Below are 18,864 nucleotides of genomic sequence, written 5' to 3' on the forward strand. Positions count from 1 at the left end.
ATAACCTTAATATGACAGTAAACCTGAAACTACCCCAGGTAGTCCATTTTTATTAATAATTCCCTGACATATAGCATATCCTTTTCAAAGGAGCCTGTCAAGTTTTACTCAACTTCCACAAGAAGATTTCTGATGTCCTAACTTAGGGCTTGCAGCAGGGTGGCAAATTCTATATTTTACCCAACTGTACCATCTGGAAGGATTTTAAGGCCTGCAAGTTTGCCTTTTTCTCTCAAAGATGAGTTAAAAATGTCTTTTATTTTAAGCACAATAACCTCAAAATAACTCCAGAAATTTCTTAGAAGTAGTAAATCTTTCCCTGCAATTCTGCATCACATCAACCCTCTCTTGGTGCAATCTGCAGAGCTGTCTGAAGGACCAAGCAAGCAGTACTGGGAGAGACTGTAATGAGGTCCCAGTTTTCACTACAGTTCTGCCCAGGGAAGTGACAAAACTTCACCAGCAATGAGTGAATGGAGGTGGGAGTGAGGTGGGTGTTTGTCTCTTCTCCCTAGCAGCAAGTTATAGAATGAGAGGAAGTGGCCTCAAACTGTGCCAGGAAAGGTTTAGATTGGATATTAGGAAAAAATTCTTTACTGAAGGAGTGGGCAGGCATTGGAGTGAGCTGCTCAGGAAGGTGGTGGAGTCACCATCTCTGGAGGTGCTAAAAAAAAGCATGACCACAGCACTTTGGGACATGGTTTAAGGGCCATGGTGGTGTTAGGTCAACAGCTGGACTCGACAATCTTAGAGGACTTTTCTAATTGAAACAATTCCATGTTTCTATAAAACCCTCTCTGTACAGCACTGTGAATCCAAATTCTGAGTCAGCCACCATTAATTTAGGTTCTCTCCAGTTAAAGTGATAGTAGAGTGTTTCTATGTGCACTTCAGAAAGAAGAATGTTGGGTGAGACACACAGAGGGCTGAGTCTTCATGTCCTATCATTCTCATTTCCTTGAAACCATTCTGGTCACACAATAGCCCTGTTACTGCTGTTTCTGCTTTCCTAGCGTTCACAGTTTATTGATGTAATACCTTCCTCTGCTCTGGCAGAGCAAATGACTGCTGTTACACTGCATTTCACCCCTCTCCTGTCCAGCCATGCTGCCACCCTTCTGTGACCATGTAGAAAACGTGCAAGGAGTAGCATTAACCTGCAAGGAGCATTAGCCTCAGAGCCACTCCACCTCAAATTACTGACCCTATGAAAAACATTTTGGCAGTACAAAGGCTGCATTGGCAGCAAACAGAATGGCAAAGCCCCATGCTATTGCTCTGGGCAATGCTGTGTTTACAAGCTGCTTTAGAAGGGCAGAAATTGCACCTATTGCCACACAAATGTCCCTGCTCCCTCTGACACCACAATAAGAGGGTGGTTACTGTGACATCCTGCAATGTAATCCTGAAGAATATAGGACAAACTCAAACACCCACAGAATGCAGAGTAAAAGGACTCTGACAACCAAAAAGTCTGGATTGTATGAAGGGTAATGACTAGGAAAACCCTTAAGCTAGGAAAATACAGTGCTGTGAAGAATCATCATTGCTCCCATGGTGCAGGTATTATAAGACACATGCTTCAGTTTTGCTGGAGCAATAATAAATCTGACACATATGCAAAAAGCATCAGTACTGCTCCCTGGTTAGCCTTGCTTGAGACCAAACCACCTACAAGCTCAGGTTCAGCACAGAAAGTACTTAATCAGCAGTTCCCTGGGTTTGCTCTTATGCCCAGGAGATCCCATTCCCACAGAAAGTTTAATTGTAGGAATAAATGTGCACTTCAAGAGTTGGCTAATTGAACAGTAAATTGCAATAATTACAATGAAAAGAATAGAAATGTCTACATTTCTTTTCTAGCCACCTGGATTTCTCTTTTGTAGGAGAGCACTGAATTTCACATTCAGCCCAAGAGACACTATTCACTCTTGCTCCAGAGTAAGTTAATATTTAGTTCAGAGATGCCTGGAGGGAGCCTCTTGCCAATGCTGAAGGCAGCCTGGGAGTAATTTCCTCACCTCCTGAGTACTAAACCACCCTCTTGGTAAAGTATTGTTTAGGGAGAAGCTGGGCCCTTGGTGGTCATCTACATAATGCTCAGTGGTGGTTTTATCTTAAGTTCCAAATGTAAGGTGTTTTCCAAAAAAAATCCCATTGAGACATAACAAGCTGGCAGTGTTTCCCTGAAAAATCCCAAGTGCTGAACTTGTGGGAAAAGATGTTGACTCACCAGTACCAATGGCTCACTACTGAGCTCTGATACAAAGAAATAGGTAAGTTGCATTATTCAGGCAGGCAGAAGAAAGCTATAGAAATGAGAAAGTGAGAGAGAAGAAAAGACAATTCTATGTTTCCTCATGATTGAAAATATACTATAAGAAGCATGAGTTTAGACTCTTTTGTCATACATGGATTTAGCTGATCTGTATAAATTTGTTTCATTCAGTTTCCCTCTGTGGTGCCTAAGGAATAAAAATTCCATATTAAGTTTTAAATCATAGGACACTTGGCTCTGTTCTTACCCCAAGCCATGAAGAAAGATTTCCTTTCCTTTCTCTCCAGCAGGCTTGGAAAATCAAGTCATGTGCCTTTCTCTGAGTAAAACCTGAAGTGGATGAGAAAACACTTCTTCAAAAAAGCACATTTTAGAACTGCCCTTGGTGGGAAGGCATTTGATTTGTGGTGTGGTGCCACTCGTGATTTCAGTCATGCAGCTTCAGCCCCATGTCAGGCATGAAAAGATGTGTCTTACTTTTAACATTTCTTTTTAATGATGCTTTAAGGTTTATGCTTGGTATCCTTCACGTGTCCACAGCTTATTTGTTCCTTTTAGATTTGGAAATGCTTTAAAGGAAAGGGCTGCTGAAAAATTCAGTTGCCACAGGCAAGTAAAATGGAGCCAGTCTACACCACTGCCAGCACAGAGAGCCATTGCTGCTAAAGGAAATACCTTCAGTGTGACAGCTACAGTCTTCAGACAAAGAATTACAAGAGGAATCACTACTTTAGTCAAAGCGAGAAAATCCTCTTGCTTCTGGACATTAGGAAAAGTTTTTTCAGGGAAAGTGTGGTCAGACATTGGAATGTGCTGCTCAGAGAGGTGGTGGAGTCACCAGCCCTAGATGTGTTTAAAGGTGGTTTGGATGTGGTGCTTGGGGATATGGTTTAGGGCTGAACCTTACAGAGTAGGGTTCTGGGTTGGACTTGGTGATCCTGAGGGTCTTTTCCAACCTGAATGTTTCTGTGATTCTGTGATTTCAGTGATTCTGGAAAGATGGGCTGAGGAAAAACTGGATGCAAATTAGTTTTAGTTCAGCTGTACCATGCAGCATTGCCCCAGCAATAACCACAGCCCTGGGAGCCAACCCAGCCACTCAACCTCCTGCTGCAGCCATTGCAATCCCCTGAAGGCACCACTGAGTATCAAGCAGAGAAGCTCTTGCAGAAGCTCAGATTTCAGGGCCACTGGTTTTTCACTTCTCTCTCCCAGACAAGCACTTGCTGGTTGTGCTGGAGGGGAATTCTGAGCCCTCAGAGACAGGAATCTGGTTGCCCAAAGACTTTCTGGGTTATGCTAATGAGTCTGGTCTCCTCTTGTTCCTATTGTCTTGTGAATTTTCCTGTGAAGAAAAGCTGAATCTTTCAGTGAATGCCTGATTCTAATCTTGCTTGGCCTGGTGTTGCACAGCTACATGCCTTGGTTTGCAGTTTCATTTTATTGCAGCCTCCCCGAGGTCACCCTCTGTCTTCACAGTAGAAAGGGGCCAGAGACAATATGAAGGAGCTATCTCCTTCCTGGAGAGGCATTCCCAGCTAGAGGAGAAAAGGGGGATTACCACTGGGAGCAGCATCTGGGAACTCCTATCAGCAAGGCTTACTTTGCTGCTGGAAACAGAAGGAGCCTCAAGGGAAACGACTAGTCCCTGCCTTCTGATGGCAAGAGCAAAGAAAAAAGTAATAATCTCAGATTAAGTCCAAGGGTCACTTTACTGGTGTTACCCTGAGTCAACAGTTTGGGTTCCTTTGAAATGCTTGATTAAAATACTATCAACATGCTTCAAACGGAGAAGCAAAGCATTTCATCTGTGTCAACTGCACTTAACACTTCACATTTTCCTTCTCAGTCCAATGCCTTTGTGCTCAGAAAGACTTGGCACTGGGTTTTGTTTGGATATGGCAAGAGAGTGAGCTTTGGCTTGGTTATTTGCTAACTGCATCTGTCTGCCATGGAAATTCTGTTCCCCTCCCATGGCCACAAAGCCACCTTCCTTACAGAGTCTGCTGCAGGCACTGATGGGCAGAGCCCAAGGGGGCTTAACCCAACCTGAAACTTCCTCTTACTCTGTCAGGAAGGGCTCAAGGAACCCCAGCTGTGAAAGTCAAAGAGTTTAGATCATTCACATGGGAAAACTTGAAAGCACTCTCCAATTCAAAGCCAGGGGTTGAAGTAAACTTTTCCTTCCAAAGAGACTCATTTATTTGAAGTCAAGCAGGCAATTCTGTCTCCCTCCCTTCAAAACCAAACAAGAGCAACTTAAAGGATTTTTAATTAAAACAAAAGAGAAAAACATAATAATGCTTTTCAGGATCCTGTTTTTATTTTCTAAGCACAAAAGAACTGAGCTTAGCTAACAGGGACATGAGCCTCACTTGACTGTGGTAAGTGGAATAGCTCTAGTTGACACAAACACTGTGTGTGACTGCAAAATCAGGGTGGGGAAATGTGTTTAAACCTTCAGAAATAATGAAATCATTATGGTTATACAACAAATGGTTAGATCTGATTGCTTCTGGGTAGTGACAGGACTAGGGGGAATGGAGCAAAACTAGAAGTGGGGAGATTCAGATTGAACGTGAGGAAGAAGTTCTTCACCTTGAGGGTGGTGAGACACTGGAACAGGTTACCAAGGGAGATGGTAGAAGCTTCATCCCTGGAGGTGTTTCAGGCCAGGCTGGATGAGGCTGTGGCCAGCCTGATCTAGTGTGAGGTGTCCCTGCCCATGGCAGCAGGGGGGTTGGAACTGGATGATCCTTGGGATCCCTTCCAACCCTGACAATTCTGTGACTGTATGATTCTAAGACCAGGAGCCAGAGAACAAAGTGTTATCTTACACTGTTTTAATATATTACAGATATATTTTCTGAGATTAAATGGATGCAGAAAACATCTCCTTTAGCAGGCATTGTCACAAACAGTTTGTGGTGCAGGGGCAGAACTGTTTAGTTCCTCTGTGTAAAAAGGACAAAAAGTACAGGCTTAAAACTGCCTACTATAAAGAAAGACTAGGAAAAACTGGGGACTGAAAGCACCTCTAGGTTCCTGATTGGAGCAACTGCCATCTGCCTCTACCTTCTGCCTCAGAGAGTGGTAGGGAAAAAACCCAAATTTTGTTTTCCCCTTGACTTAGATGCCTGTTTTTAAAAAGGCCCCAATTCACTGCATTATGGTAAACACAACTTGCTTAGGTCCTGTGTCCCACTTTCTGCTGTGGTACATCCTTGCCTTTCTGTGCCTTGCAGGCTGTTCTTTGTGGGACTGCTGTGTGCAGCCTGTTAATAAAGTCATATTAGTAAATCAAACCCACTAATCATCACATCCAAAGCAAATATGGCCTGAAGTTGCAAAGTAAGAAGGATTTTCCTGCACTCCTGCATCTCTTCAGAAGAGAAGCCAAACTTTTAAGAGAGTTGGCAGAATGTATTAAAAGGAGCTTTTCTTCCCAAGCAACAACCAGGTGTTGAAGTGATTACCTTCAAAACAGCTCAGAGACAGACATGCTTATTTGGCATTTTTTTTTTCCTCACCTGGGTTATCCATTACTTTGTCTGAAAGAAAATATAAAATAAAAATTGCTTGATTTTTGTTCAACAAAAAGTGAATGCAGCTTTTATTTGACACTGAATAACTTTCTCAGTTACTCAGAAGTGTAGCTCTCTCTTTTTTATGACACAAATGAATAATTGCCACTTCTGCAGAAATTCTGGGACTTGCATGCAAGAAGGAAATCAGTTATTTAGCTCTTTCTGGAAGAAAAGCCCTTGGTTTCTTAATAATTAAAGAAGTTCTTGCTTTAGCAGCCTGTGGGCATTCAGATGGTCCCAAGTGACACTTGGGGAGTGCAACTTTTCTTCCTGTGGCATTGGAATAGGTGGTAAGAAATGATGTAATGAGGAAAGGCTTCAGAAGAGCTGACACATTAAAGAGAGTTGATCCCAGATGTGTATCCTGATCTGAGCCACCTTTTGATTCTGACCCAGCTGTCATTAGGGTCCAAACTTTCAGTTCTGCCCCAGTGCTTATGACTGAGTACCCCAAACCCTCTCCCTTTCCAGTCCCACCCCTCAGTGCAGGAATAGAACAAACCCCCATGTTTATAGTCTGAATCCTCACTGGATTCTTAGGCAGGGAGAAGCAGTGTGAGATGTGTCTTCTGCAGGCAGTTCATCCAGCTGCTCATATTGAGCAGCAGCTTCACAGCTAAATAATCTCTTGTTATAAAATGGCTGTGAAGCAAAAGAGGGAAGCAGGGGAGAGCAGGACCACAAAAAGAGAGATTCACAAAGAGGAGTAGGCAATGGTGAAGGAGTTAAGTAGGATAAAATAGAAAACAGTATAATTACATGAATCATAGAATCACAGAATCACAGACTTTCAGGGGCTGGAAGGGATTTTGAAAGTTCATCCAGTTCAACCCCCCTGCCAGAGCAAGATCACCTACACTAGATTGCACAAGAATGCATCCAGGTGAGTTTTGAATACCTCCAGAGAGGGAAACTCCACAGCCCCCCTGGGCAGTCTGTTCCAGTCACCCTCCAGCTGTCACCCTCACAGGGAAAAATTTTTCCTCATATTAGTTGAAACTTCCTATGCCTCACCTTCCACCCGTTGCCCCTCGTCCTGTCATCGGGCATCACTGAGCAGAGCCTGGCTCCATCCTCTTGGCACTCACCCTTTACATATTTCTAAACATTGATGAGATCACTTCTCAGTCTCCTCTTCTCCAAGCTCAAGAGCCCCAGCCCCCTCAGTCTCTCCTCATACAGAGGATGCTCCACTCCCTTCATCATCCTCCTGGCTCTGTGCTGGACTCCATCAAGGAGCTCCCTGTCTTTCTTGAACTGAGGCGCCCAGAACTGGACACAGAATTCCAGATGTGGCCTCACCAGTGCAGAGTAGAGGGGGAGGAGAACCCCTCTTGACCTACTGGTCACACCCCTTCTAATCCACCCCAGAATGGCATTGGCCTTCTTGGCCACGAGAGCACATTGCTGGCTCATGGTCACGCTGTGTTGGCTCATGGCATGCTGTGCTCTGTCCTGGCTCTGCTAAGGCACATCTCATGCACATTAGACACCTGGCATTTCTGTGTCTGGTTTTTATGTTGGTCATAAAAGAGAGGGTCCTGAGGTGGCTGTTTGTGACCTGCATGCTTAGAGGTGAAGCCCACAACTGCAACCTGAAAAGGAAAATGTGGAAGAAGGCAGAAGTGATGCATGCTGACAAACAGAACCAGAACCCAACCAGAGGGAAGCCAGCAGCACAGTTCACCTGCTTGCCCCAAGGATACACAAGCTGAATGTGAGTTGACTTTATACCTACTCATTTCTGACAGGACTCCCAAAGCTTTAGCATCCACTCAGGAAATCAGAAAAGCTGTTTATTGCCCTACAGTGTGTCAAAAAACATGAATCACCTTCCATTACCAGACAGACTATTCCAATGAGCAACAGGCACAAGCTGAAACCCTCTGAACATCAGGAAACACTTTTTTTTTTTCAACTGTGAAACTGACTGAGCCCTGGAGTAGGTTTCCCAGGGAGCTTATAGAGTCTACATCCTCGCAGATACCTGAAACTCCATAGGTCTCTTCCATCCTCAAACATCCAGTTATTTTGTGATTGTGTGAATGCCACAAGGTATGTTAATACTATGAAACCTACTGGACCTTGGCCAGCAGGACCAGAGGCCATAAATGATGAGTGAGACCCATATCACCTGAGACCATCTCCAGAGAGATTGTGGCACATGTTTCAGAGCCCTCAGCCTGAGGAAAAATTCACCTGGTTATTAGAACAAAGCAGACTTGAAACTAGGTGGTGTGCATGCATGCTTAGGTCAGAAGTGTACTTGCCTCAGCTGATAATTATTCTGTATTTTTAACACCAGTGTGTTGGGGGGAAAATCTTTCTATTTTCTCCACTGGACATTAAAAAAAAAAAATATTTCCTGCATGCTACACACCCAGAACTCACAATGACTCTTATTGTGACAGCACCACTGTAATGGTGCAGTTTGTTACCATATGCCTGGAAAATTGCTTTAAAGAGATGGGTAAAGACAAGCTGGGCTTTATTTGAAGCTCTTCACTATTTTACTAATGTGAAATTTCAGCTCCATTGGAATGGTTGCTTAAACTTTGCAGTCTGCAATTCTTCAGTTCAAATGCTGTAGTTCTCATGTAGAATCATAGAATTGTCAGGGTTGGAAGGGACCTCAAGGATCAGCGAGTTCCAACCCCCCTCCATGGGCAGGGACACCTCACACTAGATCAGGTTGCTCACAGCCACATCCAGCCTGGTCTTAAAAACCTCCAGGGATGAGGCTTCCACCACCTCCCTGGGTAACCTGTTCCAGTGTCTCACCACCCTCATGGTGAAAAACTTCTTCCTAACATCCAATCTGTATCTACCCTACTTCTAGTTTTTCTCCATTCCCCCTAGTCCTGTCACTACCTGACATCCTAAAAAGTCCCTCCCCAGCTTTCTTGTAGCCCCCTTCAGATACTGGAAGGCCACAAGAAGGTCTCCTCGGAGCCTTCTCTTCTCCAGACTGAACAGCCCCAACTCTTTCAGTCTGTAGCTCCAAAGTGTTCAGCTCAGCATTCAGAAATACACTCTTGGGTATATTCAGAATGACACTGTTGTTTGTCTTGATATTACAATGAGATAATCCTCCAGTTTTCAGTTTGAAGAGTATCATTTACAAGAAAATCCCTCATTTAAAGAGATTTAAGCAAATGTCTTTAAACTACTTTCATGTTTTCTGTATTTCATTAAGATATAATAATGATTAAAATGTATTAAATAATTGCTCATAAAAGCCTTTTTCTTTTTTTTTTTTTTATTCCCCAGACCATGGAAGCTTCCAGAGATACAAGATGAAAGGATTCTACCTCATTAGGCAACTAAATCTTGCCAATCTGTTTACTTGGAGCACAAATGAAATACAGGAATGAAGATGGTTCAAGAATTCAAGTGAAACAGCTCTGTAAGATGTTAGAGAAAGCAGTGCTGTGGAGCTTCTGTCACCATTTCTATTTATTAAGATGTGACAAATCCTGTTGTCTGGGAAAGTGACCCCAAGTTGCAAGCTATCCAATCTGGTGGGAGGGATTTCTCCCACTCACCCAGCTGTGGCAAGTGTGACTTTGACCTCTGCACCAGCCATGAGACAGCACTGAACAGCCATGCAGCCTGTGCCAGCTCTTTCATCAGCACATGCAGACCAGGTGGATGTGGGGAGTCTGGAGCTCTGTACCATCCTGCCTACAGGTTTAGATATTGGAAGTTAATTAAGTCCCTTCCCTCTTTCTTTATATTAGTCTTTCCTCCATTGCTCACCAACACTCTTTAAGATTTTATTTAATAACACCCCTGGATGGTTTTTAAAAGCATGCTGTTTTAATGTTTCTTTAGCAAAACAGAAATTCCCATCAGACATAATTTTATGGTCTTATTACTCATACAAATGTTGAATTCCCCTCATTATTCCTATTGACCTTGGCTTTCCTTAAATCCTGTGGTTGTGCATTAGTGCTTCTGCATAGTATCAAATCATTTCCCTTTGGTAAGATTTACACTATGCTGCTTTAAATATGATTGAATATCTCCTTGTTCTTGCAAGAAAGCAAATAAGGTGTCCTTTACCTGACTGTCCTTTCTTATTTGTTTCCAAATTAAACATTCCTCTGATTATTTGCTCTTGTGATGTAGTGGTCTGCATAGCCTGTGAATGTAATTTGAAGATTAGAGTAGTGGAGTCAGGCAAGAGAAGAGGAAAATGGACTGGAGAGAGATGGAGTATTGAAGAGAAAGGCTACAACTGTCCATTGAAATTCTTTTTCCCCATAAATTCTTTTGACATGAATTTTTCCAAACACCAGTGCATGTCATGTCCCCCAGCCCAAGCAGCAGGTAAGCCTCTGTGCATGGGGGCTGAGAAGCAGAGCAAAGAAAACTGGATCAGAACTTCAAAAATTGGAAGGAAAAAAAAGGAGGGGATAAAGACCTGCTGCCTGCCTGCAACCTTGGAATCTAAAGATCCTGTTACCAAACAGCTGCAAAGGGACCCCTGACAAACATAGGTGGGAACAGATCAACACTGATGTTTTTTTCATCAGAAATGAGCATGAAGTTCAGACTTGTCACCTTCTCTTGCTGACTGACCACAACCCTTGGCTCTGGGTGCTGGGAATGCTGTGTCTGCTTTTCACTTTCATTTCAGGTTTTGGAGGTTGGTTTGTCTTTTTTATTTTTTTTTTTTTCATCTCATTTTCTTGTGCTGGGCACTACTCCACTGTCTACTCAAGCAAACTGTACTTAAATGGCATCTCTGAAAGTGCAGGACCAGCATGGAATTTTCCATGTTGTTAGAAAGTGTGCATTTGTCAAAGCCAGCCCATTTCAACGGGAGCACACAAGCCAGCTTCCTCAGGAAGAATTTTTGCAGTGTCTACCTGGCATTGCCAGTGAAAACAGCTTGCTCAGTCTCCACAACAGCCTGTTTGGCAAGGCACATACCCAAGGTGTGAGAGATCCAGAGTCAAGATCTTGGCTCCAAGAAAGGTACCACTGGCAGTATAGAGCAAAATACTTCTGAAAGGAGAGACTGAGAGAGCAGCTACTGAAGAAAGACAATAATGTGGCATGAAGGCACTTACAATGGGGAGAAACAAGCTTCAGGACACAGAATCACAGGACGGTAGGTGTTGGAAGGGACTTCTGAAGATCTTTGAGTCCAGCTCCCCTTTCAGAGCAGGATCACCTAAAGCAGAGCACATAGGAACATATCTAGCTGGACTTTGAAAGTCTGCAGAGATGGAGACTCCACCACCTCTCTGAGCAGCCTGTTCCAATGCTCTGCCACCCTTAAAGAATTTTATTCCTTCTCATGTTTAGATGGAACTTCCTACGTTCAAGTTTATGCCCATTACTTCTTGTCCTGTCACTAGGGACCACTGAGAAGAGTTTGGCACCATCTTCCTGACAGCCACCCCTTAGATATTGATAAGCATTAATAAAATCCCTGCTCAGCCTTTTCTCAGCTAAACAGCCCCAGCTCTCCCAGCCCTTCCTCATATGACAGATGTCCCCTAGCCATCTCAGTGCCCCTGTCCTTCCTGAGCTGAGGTGCCCAGAACTGGACATAGCACTCCAGACGAGGCCTCAGCAGCAAAGAATAGACAAGGGAGGAGGACCTCCCTCAACCTACTGGCCACACTCCTCTTAATGCATCCCAGGATGGCATTTGCTCTCTTGACCATGAAGGCACACTGCTGGCTCATGGTCATCCTGTTGTCTACCAGGAATCTCAAGTCCTTTTCCTCAGCCCATGGTCTGAATACGAATACAGACTTCACTGAAGTCTGTCACATCTCCTGTGCATTCCCTAGGCTCCAAGGTATTGAACTATGGTAGCCCCATTTCAGCAAACAACATTTAGAAAGTCTTCAACACCCTCTATAATTCAGGATTAAGTGATCTCCAGAGGCATGATATCATTAGCACATCTCTACATTGTCACTATAACCTTCCCCAATATTCCTTGATGGTGCCCATGAAGCACTACCACTTTGGGATTTAATGTATTTTCTAGGCAAGAATAGAACTCAAGTGAGCAACAAAACTGACCACAGTTGAAATTGCTCCTGCCTGAGAAGCCAAGACTTCAGAAACAGCATACACTGAGAGCCAAAGGATCCATGTATTTGTGATGACAAAGCTTTTGTGTCAGCCTTGATTTGCTAACAGCAGTTGGTTGCTTGGGTTTTTCTTTTAGTTAGGAAATCCTTAATGTGTGTTTCATAAAGAACTGATCTAAATTTAATTGAATGTAATGGCATAGCTGCCAATTAGGACTGATGTTCATTTAGTTCCTATTGAGATGCCCTCAAGAGCTGTAGCATGGCTTGATTTCTGGTGCCCATCTCAGGCTGAGTTGGTTGTGTTTGCACAATTCTCAGCTCCTTCCAAAGGATAACTCTGTCAGCTCCTCCAAGAGCCAAGCCATGGAGAGACCACGGTGCTACCTTTCACACATGCCTCATTGTGCTCAGCTCCCACTAAAGTACAGATTGTTGTTTTCAAAGCATCACATCCCTGCACAGACACAAACAGCTAGCTGCAGAACCATTTATTACAACAACAAACCAGAAGTCTATTAAATTTTCTTCACATGCAAATGGTAATCTGTTTACTCACCATCACAAAATTTTCCTTTAGCATGAGGGCTTCACCATGTTTTGACTCCACTGTAGTATCCACTGCATTGTCTCCTTTAAAACATCCATAGCTGTATCAAGGGGGTCCAGCAACCAACTGAAATGGAAAACAGACCTCAAGCTTTGTTTTCTCAGGGGATCCAAAACAATGGCTTGGAGTCTTTTGCAATTTCCTGCTTTTATTCATTTGTCTCACCCTTCCTTTGCCACTTCTGTTTGTTTCATTCACTTTCTCTGACTCTTTGAAAGAACAGATTTGCTACAGCAAGAAGGAAACCAATAAAACCATCTTGTGAGCTGCTGACAGCTCTTTTACTTCTGTGGCCCTGGAAGAATCACACTGTCTGTGTGTTTTTCCTTTGTCCTCTTGATAGTCAAAGCTGGTAGACAGTCTTGACAGACCATGCCAACTGCTGTAGCATGAAGGTCTGATAACAAAGTCACGGTTTGAGCCACCCTGCAAAACAAATCTCCCTTCTGCCAGGAAGGCAGCATTTAGTGCTTCTCTCTCCATCTCATATCGTGCCCATATTTTCTCTTTGAAAAGTGATGGTTTAAAACTGTCTTGTTAATTTTTCTGCACAAAGTTCAAGCAGAGAAAGGGAAAGAGTGTAAATAAGTCACTATTGGGTGTAAGAAAGCAAAATAATGATTATTCTAAACACTTCCATTGGGGAGATAGAAATGTTTAAGAATCTCTACTCAAAACAAAGTGGGGCAGTCTGAGTTCTCAGCTTGCTTGCAGGGCTGTCTGGCTGCTGCTGCTTCTTTTCTGGCTGAAGATAGCACACTGACCTTAACGAGCTAAGTCTAACAGCCTCTCTGCTTCTTAACTCTCTGCCTTCTGCCAGGGGGGTCAGGGGGGAGAGGCCCCTTGGGGAAAGTCCCTTTGGGGGAAGCAAAGGGAGCTTGGTTGTGCTTTTCTGTTGATTGTATATATTTTGTGAATGTTGTGCATTGTGTCTATTTGTACATATTCATTGCATTTCATCATAGATTGTAGTTTTGCTTGTAAATACAGCTTGCATTTGCTTCCAGACTGAGCTAGCCTGGTCATTGTCGGGGGGAAGGATTTCAGCTCACACTGATACACAGAAAGTGAATCTTTCTGGGATGGCTTGGACCCCGCTGGCATCAAGAGATGCTCCTGGCACCAGAGTACAGTTCCTTCCACTCTGTGGCTTCCGTCAGCCATGAGACACTGCTCTGAGCACCAATTCAAACTGTATTTCAGAACTCTGATGGACAGTAATGATATTTTTCTTACTGGCACATCATACTCACCTAAGCCTGACTATCATATTGCAGGAAGACTGAAAAATAATCCCTGAAGCTGAATTCCCCAAACATGACTAAATACCCTCCTTTCACTTTACATCCGGAAATACAAGTGGGCAAGTCACCAGTAGTGCTACTGAAATCATTGGGATAAGACCCTACAGGAGGAGGAGGAGGAGGAGGAGGAGGAGGAGGTGCTGTGTTAATAATGTGACCAGCCTCATCCTTTTTGTTTTTTTTCAGATAGTCCTCCTTTGTAGACAAAACCCTCTGTAACAGCAGCTATAGTCTTATACTTGTATCATTTATTTTTCTTGCATTGCATTGTGACTAGACTTAAGAATGGTGGAAAATGGTATGGCAAACTTTTAACCTTTCTGAACCTAACATGAGACTGACATGGAAGCACTGAGTTATTCCTCCTGCCCATTAACTAAGGAATAGCCAAAGATATATGTGTGTGTGTTGTACAGAAACTCTGAATGCAGCTGATGGAGAAAAATACCCTAGAAAGGGAAGTGATTTACATGGATTTCAATGTTCCAGGTGTCAGTGCAGCATGGCTCCCAGTGCTTCCCCTCTCCAGCAGAGAGGCTGAAGGGACAGAATGTTTCTCATGACCTTTGTGTGTTCAGTCCATTGACAATAACCATGGACAAGTGCAAACACCAAGGGGGTTCTGTTAAAATTAACAAACACCCAAAGACTCCACCCAGACACCTGGGAAAACTGGATATTTCCCCAGGCACCATAACAGGCTATACTTCTCCTCCCACAAGCTCTAACCCAGCCTATAAACAAAAGAAATGTTATTGAGGAAAAAAAGGAACCCAGAATGAATTTGGGAGAATAGAGTGGTGATAAACAAATTGCCTGACAGTGTTTTGTACATTCCCATCCTCCAGGATCTTCAGCATTTGGGGTTTTTTCACCCCACTGGATTGTGTGAATCCCCATGAGACAAATGCCCTCTCACAGGTACTGCTTCTCACCTTTCCACATCCCATTCAGTTTCCTATCAGATCCAAAAGTTTTTATCTTATAGAATCACAGAATCATTTAGGCTGTAAAAGACCTTTAAGATCGTCAAGTCCAACCATTAACCTAACTCTGCTGAGCTGTCTGTTAAACCTTGTCACTAAGCATCACTCTGCACTGCCACTGGAGACCCTGCCCAGCTGTACAATCTCCCCTGGCATCAGTATGACAATGAGTAGTAAAACACCACCCAAACAAAAAGCTTTTGCAACATTAATTCCTCAGTTCAGCCGAAATAGCCCTGAGGTGGTCAGGGAGCATCATGCTTGGTGGAGCTGCCACAGGATGGGGCTGCTGTTTGACAGTGTGGAGCAGGTCTGCATCTGACCATGCCCATCTTGGGGATTTGCCTGGGTGCATGAAGAAGTGATGAGGGTGAGCACAGGAATGTGAATGGACATTTGGGCTGCAGAGCCTCTTTCCATGGAGTGGGGGTTATGGGGGCACAGGTTGCTGTTGGGGGAAGCTCACTTCTACACTCCAGTCCAAAATTCACATGTTCCCCCTACCTACAGCTGTGAAACCTCTGCCTTGTTTTTTTGTTTTCTACAACTGAACAATTGCTGGTTGAGCCAAAATTTAATCCCAGTGTTACAGCAAATGGACCATAATGACCTGAAGGTGATTTGGATTTGCTTTTTGCTGTAGCAAACCATATGGACAGACAATAGTAATTTTTTTTTCCTTCTTGAGAATCTCAAAGGAAAAATCAAATTTTATTAAAGATACTGCAGAGAAAGATTGCTTCTTTCACGTTTTATTGCTCCACTCCACAACAATAAAACATGTGAAACTAGCCCAATCATATATCTAGTCATACAAAGACAATCAAAAGCACATTACAAATAATATATGATTCAACACAGCGTGGTACCATTCATAAGGCAATTCTAATCATCCCAGAAAAAAATGGAATTCCACAGCCAATGAGATTTTCCTGACCTGACAATTGGGTTAGTTTTCATCTAGTGTTATTTCTATGAGGCTGAAACAAAGCCATATTAAGTTAGTTCTGGGAGGAAGGGGGACTTCAGAGTATGTGTTCCTATATCTACACTTAGTGTTGTAAACCAAGTACAATAAACTGTAGAAGAGGAAATTTAGAATCAAAAGGAAATTTACAAAAAAAGGAGGCCTGACCATAAATCAGACAGTTTTTGTAAATTCAACTATATATAGCCCAACAAAATTAAAATACTAAAGTGGTAGAAAGTGATCATTTTTGCCATTTGCCAAGCCTGGGGTTCAAAGACAATCTGAGAGCATATTGAAGTTTGTGGTCTGGCTAGATCATCCTCCATGTACAAACAGAGCTGCTTGGCTAAAACCCAGCACAAATTAATCCAAACAGTTACAGATCCACAAATAAATATTAAGCCACAAGTTATTGTAGAAATTCCTTGGTGATTAGAATCTCTGAAATGCTTCATGTTTTGTTTGGTTTTGGTTTGGTTTTGTTTTGGTTTGGTTTTGTTTTGTTTTGTTTTGCTTTGCTTTGCTTTGTTTTTGTTTTGTTTTGCTTTGTTTTTTTAAACCAAGCAGTAAACTGAGGCAACTTCTTGAGAAGTCTGCACTGTTTATTCCCCATGCTGGCAAAAAAAAAAAAAAAATAAATCACAAGTATGCACAATTTCATGGGCTGCAGGCCTATGGTTGCATTTGAGCAACATCGGATATGATCCTATATGACCTGTTGGTTACAAAGGCCTGTAAAGAATTGGCTTTAAAAATTAGGAAGTGCATGGCAGTGAGTAGTGGTTCAATAAGACAGGCAGACAAGCACATGTCTGAATGTATTTGTGTTTAATGCCAAGGTTCTATGCACCATTAGCCCAGCTGAATGCAATGTTAAGCAGTTTGCTGGTGATATCAAACTAGGAGGTGATGTTGACTGTCTTGATGGACAAAATGCCTTGCAGAGGGATTCAGATAGGTTGGAGTCTTGGGCTGTGGGTGATTGGATGAAATGTACCAAGTACAACATGCCAGACCCTGCATATAGAATGGAGTCATGCCAGGTACAAGTATAAATTGGGAGAGGAGTGGCTGGAGAGCAGCGCTGCAGAAAGGGATCTGGGGGTGCTGGTTGACAGCAGGCTCAATATGAGTCAGCAGTACCCTAGCAATCAATAGGGCAAACTGCAGCCTGGGGTGCATCAAACAACATGAGCAGCTGGTGAGAGGAGGTGATTAGCCATGTGTTCATGCGTTGGTGCAGCCTCACCTTGAGTGCTCTGTGCTGTTCTAGACCCCACGAACTAAGCAGGGTGTGAAGATCCTCGAATACCTCCAGAGGAGGGCAACAAAGCTGGTGAAAGGGCTGGAAGGAATGTCCTGTGAAGAGCAGGTAAGGACTTTGGCCTTGTCTAGTTTGGAGAAAAGGAGGCTGAGACAACCTCATTTCTTTCTACAACTTCCTGAGGAGGTGGACATGGTGGTGCTGATCTCTTCTCCCTGATATCCAGTGACGGGATGCATGGGAATGGCTCAGTGATGTACCAGTACAGTTTAGACTGGACATCAGAAGGTTTTTCTTTACTCAGAGTGATCAAACACTGTAACAGGCTTCCTAGGGAGGTGGTCATTGGCCCAAGCCTGCCAGTGTTTAAAAGGCATTTGGATAAAATCTTTTTAAAAATGCTTTAACTTGGTCAACCCTGAATTGGTCAGGCACTTGGACTAGATAATTACTGTGGGTTCCTTCCAACTGAAACATTCTAGTCTAGTCCACCCTTCAAACTGAAACATTCTAATCTAGTCTACCCTTCCAACTGGAACATTCTAGTCTAGTCTACCCACTCTGGCAAATCAGTGGAAAGGATGCTCAAGGAACCTGCCACGTGTTCCACCAGCAGTGTGAGGATCACCCAGGCAGGCCGCTCTCTGGATGCAATGGTTAAGTATTTAAACATGAAGGCACGTTCATTTAAATATGAACACCGTGAATTTGTTTCACTGCCTCAGTGTCAACCCAGATTCTGCCACCCAGCCCTTCTGTGGTGCTGTAACGACTTGGAGGGAGGAGGTTGGCTGCAGACTGTGAGCTGATCTGCCATAGTCAATCAGCTGAAATCCACGTCCCTAGTGTAAAGGGGAAACCTGAAAGACAGACACTCTCAAAGTGGAGAGATGGAGGGAAAACAACAGCAGGAGGCAGGAGCTTCAGGGTAAGTTGAAACATAGCTGTCCTTAGTTGAAAGATGGATCAGTGATCCCTATAACCTCTAACACTACCCCAATGTGTTGCTTCAGGCTACAGATGGATCCAGCACTCATCAGCGTCTGCGTAAGTGACGCAGCTGGACCAAGGCCGTGTGCAAGGGCACATGTGTGCCAAGCTGGGATATGTTGCTAGGGATAAGTGGGGGTGACATTTGTGGCTGGCTGGCCCAAGGGCTCCATTTTCATTCCTTGAGCCAAGGCCCACACCAACCACACTGCAAGAGTACCCAGGAAATTACGTTTCGAAGCAAGAATAGAGCCTGCTTAGTCCTGGTTAATGCAAAGCCTCTGTTAAAAATGATGTGCACATTTTTAAGAGTTTGTTTCAAGCTGACTAAACCACAAAAAGGGGACATTCTTTATTACCAATTCTCTTGAACCAAATTAATTTCCATTCGCCCTGAACCGAGCCTGAAGGAGTGAGGAAGAATCACAAGAGCTAATGGGAAAGGCGTCGCCTATGTAACACCACCAAAAATATTCAGTTACTCTTTCCCCACAAAGCCACTGGGTGATTTAAAAAAACAAAACATCAGAAAACAGGGCAGCTTGCTTCTCTGTAATTTAGAAGCATAAAAGGGAAGTGATGCTGTAATTGCAGGCTGAAAAACCAAAAGCCCCATTTCTTAAAGTTGTTTCACTGGAATTAAAAACAAAACAAATGCTATTAGCTCCTCCAAAGTGAGGAACAAACCTCCAGTCAAGGAGTTCATTCGAATTTGAACAGACCAAGGAAAAGCAGTGTGCTCCAAAAGGTGCTGGAGGGAACCCTGACAGACTAGAAGTAGTTAATGTCCTACAAAGTAAATATCGATGCCAAGAT

At 43.4% G+C, this 18,864-nt stretch overlaps 1 protein-coding gene across 1 annotated transcript in view; it reads left to right on the top strand.

Annotated features, from left to right (window-relative positions):
* Nucleotides 1–18,113, top strand: part of TNFRSF11B (TNF receptor superfamily member 11b) — a 41,998-nt gene extending 23,885 nt beyond the window's left edge. Inside the window, 2 exon segments of the mRNA XM_054385280.1 lie at nt 17,068–17,166; nt 18,072–18,113. Coding sequence (XP_054241255.1) covers nt 17,068–17,166; nt 18,072–18,113 — 141 coding nt within the window.
* Nucleotides 18,114–18,864: the final 751 nt, after the last annotated feature.

Source organism: Indicator indicator, chromosome 12 (assembly GCF_027791375.1).
Source record: "Indicator indicator isolate 239-I01 chromosome 12, UM_Iind_1.1, whole genome shotgun sequence".
Classification (NCBI taxonomy): domain Eukaryota; kingdom Metazoa; phylum Chordata; class Aves; order Piciformes; family Indicatoridae; genus Indicator; species Indicator indicator.